Source organism: Somniosus microcephalus, unplaced genomic scaffold (assembly GCF_052327205.1).
Source record: "Somniosus microcephalus isolate GS21.2 unplaced genomic scaffold, FLI_Smic_1.0 unresolved_chr7, whole genome shotgun sequence".
Classification (NCBI taxonomy): domain Eukaryota; kingdom Metazoa; phylum Chordata; class Chondrichthyes; order Squaliformes; family Somniosidae; genus Somniosus; species Somniosus microcephalus.
Genome location: NW_028225185.1, coordinates 12,489,519 through 12,498,378, shown reverse-complemented (window position 1 = coordinate 12,498,378; position 8,860 = coordinate 12,489,519). Strand labels below are relative to the sequence as shown.

General features: G+C 55.1%; 1 protein-coding gene across 3 annotated transcripts in view; it reads right to left on the bottom strand.

The window, feature by feature from the left end:
* Positions 1-1,082: 1,082 nt before the first annotated feature.
* cgna (cingulin a) overlaps positions 1,083-8,860 on the bottom strand; it is a 141,354-nt gene continuing 133,576 nt past the window's right edge. For all 3 annotated transcript variants that reach the window (XM_085978658.1, XM_085978659.1, XM_085978656.1), the window contains exon 22: positions 1,083-5,352. In XM_085978658.1, coding sequence (XP_085834784.1) covers positions 5,217-5,352 — 136 coding nt within the window. In that variant the 3' untranslated portion in view covers positions 1,083-5,216. The remainder of the gene's footprint in view (positions 5,353-8,860) is intronic.

Genomic DNA, 8,860 nt, shown 5'->3' with positions numbered 1-8,860 from the left:
GAGGACACAGCCAGCTGACTACAGGCACAGAGATCGGACTGGAGATAGGAGAGGACACAGCCAGCTGGCTACAGGCACAGAGATCGGACTGGAGACAGGAGAGGACACAGCCAGCTGGCTACAAGCGTAGAGATCGGACTGGAGATAGGAGAGGACACAGCCAGCTGGCTACAGGCGTAGAGATCGGACTGGAGACAGGAGAGGACACAGCCAGCTGACTACAGGCACAGAGATCGGACTGGAGATAGGAGAGGACACAGTCAGCTGGCTACAGGCGTAGAGATCGGACTGGAGACAGGAGAGGACACAGTCAGCTGACTACAGGCGCAGAGATCGGACTGGAGAGAGGAGAGGACACCGTCAGCTGGCTACAGGCGCAGAGATCGGACTGGAGACAGGAGAGGACACAGCCAGCTGGCTACAGGCGCAGAGATCGGACTGGAGACAGGAGAGGACACAGCCAGCTGGCTACAGGCACAGAGATCGGACTGGAGATAGGAGAGGACACAGCCAGCTGGCTACAGGCGCAGAGATCGGACTGGAGACAGGAGAGGACAGAGCCAGCTGGCTACAGGCGCAGAGATCGGACTGGAGACAGGAGAGGACACAGCCAGCTGGCTACAGGCGTAGAGATCGGACTGGAGGCAGGAGAGGACACAGCCAGCTGGCTACAGGCGTAGAGATCGGACTGGAGACAGGAGAGGACACAGCCAGCTGGCTACAGGCACAGAGATCGGACTGGAGGCAGGAGAGGACACAGCCAGCTGGCTACAGGCACAGAGATCGGACTGGAGACAGGAGAGGACACAGCCAGCTGGCTACAGGCACAGAGATCGGACTGGAGACAGGAGAGGACACAGCCAGCTGGCTACAGGCGCAGAGATCGGACTGGAGACAGGAGAGGACACAGCCAGCTGGCTACAGGCACAGAGATCGGACTGGAGACAGGAGAGGACACAGCCAGCTGGCTACAGGCACAGAGATTGGACTGGAGACAGGAGGACACAGCCAGCTGGCTACAGGCGTAGAGATCGGACTGGAGGCAGGAGAGGACACAGCCAGCTGGCTACAGGCGCAGAGATCGGACTGGAGGCAGGAGAGGACACAGCCAGCTGGCTACAGGCACAGAGATCGGACTGGAGACAGGAGAGGACACAGTCAGCTGGCTACAGGCACAGAGATCGGACTGGAGACAGGAGAGGACACAGCCAGCTGACTACAGGCGCAGAGATCGGACTGGAGACAGGAGAGGACACAGCCAGCTGGCTACAAGCGCAGAGATCGGACTGGAGACAGGAGAGGACACAGCCAGCTGGCTACAGGCGTAGAGATCGGACTGGAGACAGGAGAGGACACAGCCAGCTGGCTACAGGCACAGAGATCAGACTGGAGGCAGGAGAGGATACAGCCAGCTGGCTACAGGCGCAGAGATCGGACTGGAGACAGGAGAGGACACAGCCAGCTGACTACAGGCGCAGAGATCGGACTGGAGACAGGAGAGGACACAGCCAGCTGGCTACAGGCACAGAGATCGGACTGGAGACAGGAGAGGACACAGCCAGCTGGCTACAGGCGTAGAGATCGGACTGGAGACAGGAGAGGACACAGCCAGCTGGCTACAGGCACAGAGATCGGACTGGAGACAGGAGAGGACACAGCCAGCTGGCTACAGGCATAGAGATCGGACTGGAGACAGGAGAGGACACAGCCAGCTGGCTACAGGCGCAGAGATCGGACTGGAGACAGGAGAGGACACAGCCAGCTGGCTACAGGCACAGAGATCGGACTGGAGACAGGAGAGGACACAGCCAGCTGGCTACAGGCACAGAGATCGGACTGGAGACAGGAGAGGACACAGCCAGCTGGCTACAGGCGCAGAGATCGGACTGGAGACAGGAGAGGACACAGCCAGCTGGCTACAGGCGTAGAGATCGGACTGGAGACAGGAGAGGACACAGCCAGCTGGCTACAGGCACAGAGATCGGACTGGAGACAGGAGAGGACACAGCCAGCTGGCTACAGGCGCAGAGATCGGACTGGAGACAGGAGAGGACACAGCCAGCTGGCTACAGGCGTAGAGATCGGACTGGAGACAGGAGAGGACACAGCCAGCTGGCTACAGGCGTAGAGATCGGACTGGAGACAGGAGAGGACACAGCCAGCTGGCTACAGGCGTAGAGATCGGACTGGAGACAGGAGAGGACACAGCCAGCTGGCTACAGGCACAGAGATCGGACTGGAGACAGGAGAGGACACAGCCAGCTGGCTACAGGCATAGAGATCGGACTGGAGACAGGAGAGGACACAGCCAGCTGGCTACAGGCACAGAGATCGGACTGGAGACAGGAGAGGACACAGCCAGCTGGCTACAGGCATAGAGATCGGACTGGAGACAGGAGAGGACACAGCCAGCTGGCTACAGGCGCAGAGATCGGACTGGAGACAGGAGAGGACACAGCCAGCTGGCTACAGGCGCAGAGATCGGACTGGAGACAGGAGAGGACACAGCCAGCTGGCTACAGGCGCAGAGATCGGACTGGAGACAGGAGAGGACACAGCCAGCTGGCTACAGGCGCAGAGATCGGACTGGAGACAGGAGAGGACACAGCCAGCTGGCTACAGGCGCAGAGATCGGACTGGAGACAGGAGAGGACACAGCCAGCTGGCTACAGGCGCAGAGATCGGACTGGAGACAGGAGAGGACACAGCCAGCTGGCTACAGGCACAGAGATCGGACTGGAGACAGGAGAGGACACAGCCAGCTGGCTACAGGCACAGAGATCGGACTGGAGACAGGAGAGGACACAGCCAGCTGGCTACAGGCACAGAGATCGGACTGGAGACAGGAGAGGACACAGCCAGCTGGCTACAGGCACAGAGATCGGACTGGAGACAGGAGAGGACACAGCCAGCTGGCTACAGGCACAGAGATCGGACTGGAGACAGGAGAGGACACAGCCAGCTGACTACAGGAGCAGGCACCAAAATTTATCTCGCAACAGCAGCAGGGATTTACTTTTTTTAAACTTGCAGCATGCCAAGTATGATTTATAGGCAAAGACATCACGAAGCTGCTGAGTTAAAATGACTCAGCATGCTGAAGCCGGATAAGGTAAGGTGCTCCATGGCGAGTTCACAGTTCTGATCCTGCCTCTCACACGGCATATGTGCCTGCGGTCTGCCAGCACCTCACAATTCTTTGCAACCATTTGATGGCATGGTCTCAGCGCACAATACTCCCAACTCCACCGGTCCTGTGCTCGCAGCGTGAGGGTGCCGAAACCTGCGGCCCAGCCAGACAAGTCATCCCATTACAGCATCTACGTTTGTTTCTTTAAAAGGTTCAAGCCCGGCACACCTGGCCTCAGTCACCCTCCCTGACCAACCGCTCCCGACGTCTGTCCCAAAACTCGCCCCTCACGCCCTGATCCTGTATCCTCGTGGGTTACACCTGCCCCGAAGTACGCCAGCGACCGCTGGAAATGGCCCGACGTACAGCATATGGGACACTTGCCTTCATTAGCCGAGACATAGGATATAAGAGCAGGGAGGTTACGATGGAGCTGTACAAAACGCTAGTTAGGCCACAGCTGGAATACTGTGTGCAGTTCTGGTTGCCACACTATAGGAAGGATGTGATTGCATTGGAGAGGGTGCAGAGGAGATTCACCAGGATGTTACCTGGGCTGGAGCGCTTCAGCTATGAAGAAAGACTGGACAGGCTGGGGTTGTTTTCCTTAGAGCAGAGAAGGCTGAGTGGGGGGGGGACCTGATTGAGGTGTACAAAATTATGAGGGGGATAGATAGAAAGGAACTTTTCCCCTTAGTAGAGAGGTCAATAACCAGGGGGCATAGTTTCAAGGTAAGGGGCAGGAGGTTTAGAGGGGATTTGAGGAAAAACTTTTTCACCCAGAGGGTGGTTGGAATCTGGAACTCACTGCCTGAAAGGGTGGTAGAGGCAGGAACCCTCACAACATTCAAGAAGCATTTGGATGAGCACTTGAAACGCCATAGCATACAAGGCTACGGACCAAGTGCTGGAAAATGGGATTAGAATAGACAGGGCTTGATGGCCGGCGCGGACACGATGGGCCGAAGGGTCTCTTTCTGTGCTGTATAACTCCCTTCCTATTTGCCTTCCAACCGGTCCTCGCGCCCACACCGGGTATGGGAATAGGGAGAAGATGGCAAAACGCAGGCGCAGCACATTACCCTGACCATCATTAATGCCAGGGACTTATCACTTGTGCTCAATAGAAAGCTGCTTGAATGCTGGCGGGTCCAGGGAGATTCACGTCGCAAAACTCCGGCACGTCACTAAAAATATTCAGCTTTCGCACTGCGAGCCTGAAAGAAACAGTAATTAATTCGCTCCGGCATCAGAAGCAACTTTATTATGATGTATCCTAAACTATTAAAACAATTAATATGTCGACTTACCTCATCCTTCTTCTCCCCCCCCCCCGTCTATTCTCTCCACTTCCCCCTTCTCGATTTTCAGCATTTTAATTCTATTTTTTAATCTAATGACTTTAACTAACGCATCCTTTTCTAAACCTTCTGTTTAACGCAATTTCCTTGACCCTACTCTCTCGGATTCTTAGCTCCGATTTGGAGGCGAGATGCACATCTTTAAAGCTCGCCTCCGATCGATCGAGCAGAGCTCCAGAGAGACGGTCTCGCCAGCGACGAGTCAGCGCGCGACACGTGCCGTCGGATGCCAATAATCGGGGGGGGTCTCGCCCGCGTTGCCTGATCACCACCATCTCCCTCACAACACAAGCTCCCGCACCCTTGGCTGTCCCCTAAAAAGGGGCGCTTCAATCTCAGTACCTTACGGGGTGGAGGGGGGCGGAGGAAGGAAGGGGGAAATGGGGGCAGAGGTCCCTTCCTACACGGTTAGTGGCTGCTTTCTAGCTGAGGCTTAACACAGTGCAAATTAAAAGCTGGAACAGAAATGAAAATGGAGAGATTGCGATACAAACTGTACAAAATGCAATATTCCTATCAAAAGTAGCCTCTCACGATGTGAGAAAATATCAATCGTGTGACTAAAAGTGGTTTCTACAGGCACAGATCATTTAAAAAAAAAGAATGCTGCCTTTCCAGAGTTGGGAGAAATCAGCAAGGATGCAGTTTTACAGAAAAGATATTCCCTTCCGTACAGAGAGTAACCGAGTGATCTGGTGAAATCCTCTCGTCCACAAACGGCCGGCCTAACAGGAGCTCGTCTGCAGGTTGCTCTCAGTTATTAGCGAGGAGATGGAGGAAGGCTTGTAGTTGCTGTCGAACTCGTCGTCCGTACTCAGGTCATCGTCCTGGAGATCCACGTTAGCACGTGCGTTCTTGCGCCTGTAAAGCGAACACACGGGGGGAGGTTACCGTCACCGGCACATTCGCAAGACACGGGGGGGGGGGGGGGGGGAGGGAGGGTGGTGCCATTCGGCGCACCGTAGGCGTCTATCCAGGGAACGTAGGAAGCCGTTCAGCCCCTCCAGCCATTCAATCAGATCGCGGCTGATCCGCTTCTTAACTCCATCTACCCACCTCGGTTCCGTAACCCTTAAAACCATTACCCAACAAAAATCTATCGATCTCAGTTTTTACATTTTCAATTGACCCCACCCGCACCCACCCCCCCACAGCCTCAACAGCTTTTTGGGGGGGGGGAGAGTTCCAGATTTCCACCAGCCTTTGTGTGAAGAATGCTTCCTGACATCACCCCTGAACGGCCGGGCTCTAATTTTAAGGTGACGCCCCCCCCCTTGTTCTGGACTCCCCCCCCCCACCAGAGGAAATAGTTTCTCTCTCTCTCGACCCGATCGAATCCTTTAATCATCTTCAACACCTCGATTAGATCCCCCCTTAATCTTCTAAACTCGAGGGAATACAAGCCCAGTCTGTGCAACCTGTCCTCGGAATTTAACCCTTTTAGCCCCCCCCCGGGTATCATTCAGGTGAATCTGCGCCGCTCCCCCTCCGAGGACAAGATCTCCTTCCTGAGGGGCGGGGCCCAGAACTGAACAGGGGGTAAAAAAATAAGTTGAGCTTCCCCATCACCTCATCTCATGGGCTTTTGCCTTCACTGCCCTAACCCCATTCCAAATGTTGAATACTCCTCACGTGACGAAGATCTTCCCAGACCGTTTTTAGCCATGAACTTATACTCCAGAAATACCAGGTCTATCCATACTATTTAACATGAACATCCTGAAAACCCTTCCATGTCAGAAGGGTTGTGGGTTCGAGTCTCCATTCCAGAGACTTGAGCCCATAATCCAGGCTGACACTCCCAGTGCCGCACTGTCGGAGGGGCAGTACTGAGGGAGCGCCGCACTGTCGGAGGGGCAGTACTGAGGGAGCGCCGCACTGTCGGAGGGGCGGTACTGAGGGAGCGCAGCACTGTCGGAGGGGTGGTACTGAGGGAGCGCCGCACTGTCGGAGGGGCGGTACTGAGGGAGCGCCGCACTGTCGGAGGGGCAGTACTGAGGGAGCGCCGCACTGTCGGAGGGACAGTACTGAGGGAGCGCCGCACTGTCGGAGGGACGGTACTGAGGGAGCGCCGCACTGTCGGAGGGGCAGTACTGAGGGAGCGCCGCACTGTCGGAGGGACAGTACTGAGGGAGCGCCGCACTGTCGGAGGGACGGTACTGAGGGAGCGCCGCACTGTCGGAGGGGCATTACTGAGGGAGCGCCGCACTGTCGGAGGGGCAGTACTGAGGGAGCGCCGCACTGTCGGAGGGACAGTACTGAGGGAGCGCCGCACTGTCGGAGGGACGGTACTGAGGGAGCGCCGCACTGTCGGAGGGGCGGTACTGAGGGAGCGCCGCACTGTCGGAGGGGCGGTACTGAGGGAGCGCCGCACTGTCGGAGGGGCGGTACTGAGGGAGCGCTGCACTGTCGGAGGAGCGGTACTGAGGGAGCGCCGCATTGTCAGAGCGCCGAATGGCACTATAGAAATGCATGATCTCCTTTTGAATGGACTTCTGGACCCAACAGTGGCTTAACACCATGACCATTAAAAGCCTTTCAAATATGAATTAATTCTGTGCAGCAAATTTGTGCTGGGAGTCACAGGACAACACAGCACAGCACAGGAGGAGGCCACTTGGCCCACCGTGCCTGTGCCGGCTCTCTGAACGAGCTCTCCGATTAGTCCCACTCGCCCCGTCCCACCCCACCCCCCAAACTCTTTCCCCATAGCCCTGTGTTTATCCAATTCTCTTTTGAAAGTCACTATTGAATCTGCTTCCTCCGCCCTTTCAGGCAGCGCGTTCCAGATCACAACAACTCACTGCGTTAAAAAAATTCTCCCCATCGCCCCCCACTCTGGTTCTTTTGCCAATGATCTTAAATCTGTCCCCTCTGGCTACCCCCCCCCCCCCCACCCAGTGGGAAACAGGTTCGCCTTATTTATCGAAAACGCTTCATAATTTAGACCGCCTCAACTGAACCTCCACGGTATATACTCGTACTAAATAGAGTGGAACATTTTCCGTTTAAACATCCGATGCCAACATCAGGCACTCCCCGATAAAGAGTCAGAAGGAGCGATTCTGCCCTGCCTCAAACAGGGGGACATGTCGGTTACATATTTCAATAAGACTTTCGACAAATAGGTCACCGGTTTAGCTGCAGCAGATAATGAGCCCCTTTTCCTGTGTCGTGGGACGAGCCAATACTCAGGTTTGTCTAGCTACTTGCGAGCTGCAATGGAGACAGCCAAGTCCCCTGTGCTAGTAGGGCTAACTGTATTTACCAATACCAAGCTTCGTTTGGTAGCTGGACAATCTTTCTTCGAAATAACAATTCACATGCCAGCAAGCGAATGCCATGCAACAGGGGCTTTTTTACTAATCCCGTTGACGCATGAAGTCTGGCCGCAAGCAGTTAACCCTTCATGCATGTTAGGGTGCTTTCTCCCCTCGTCCCAAATCTTGGAACGCACAGAAAAGATTACCATTCTGGTTACAGTGGGACATGCAAACCAAGAGAAACCACGTACTTTAACTTTACAGGTTAAGGGCAAGCAAACAATGTGGCTGCGAGCAATCTATTACCCGACAGCAGCCTGGTGAGCTGGCGGCTAAATTCTTGTTAACGCTTCGCAGGCAGCGGGGTAGAACAGTGACCGGGGGGGGGTGGGTGGGAGGCGCGAGCAGCACTATTGCTGGAAGCCAGACGGTCCGTGCTTGCGTGGAATCGCGTGAAACAGATTGAGAACAGAACTTACAGCGGGCTCAGTCAGCTTCTCACTTATAGTGGAACTGCCTGGGGAAAGAAACAGGCAGCGGGGTTGAACAGAGTTTACACTTTTGTTTGATGTACCGGTACCAAGAGCCGAGTGTTTCCCCTCACGGCAGCTTTTAACATAACCTGAGAACATCAGAATTAGGAGCAGGAGTCGGCCATTCGGCCCCTCGAGCCTGCTCCGCCATTCAGTAAGATCACGGCTGATCATCGACCTCAACTCCACTTTCCCGCCCGATCCCCATATCCCTCGATTCCCTTAGTATCCAAAAATCTATCGACCTCAGCCTTGAATATACTCAACGACTGAGCCTTCACAGCCCTCTGGGGCAGAGAATTCCAAAGATTCACCGCCCTCTGAGTGAAGAAATTCCTCCTCATCTCAGTCCGAAATGGCCGCCCCCTTATCCTGAGACTGTGACCCCTGGTTCTAGACTCTCCAGCCAGGGGGAAACAACCTCTCAGCATCTACCCTGTCAATCCCTCTCAGAATCTTATACATTTCAATGAGATCGCCTCTCATTCTTCTAAACTCCAGAGAGTATCGGCCCAATCTACACAATCTCTCCTCATAGGACAACCCTCTCATCCCAGGAATCAGTCTGGTGAA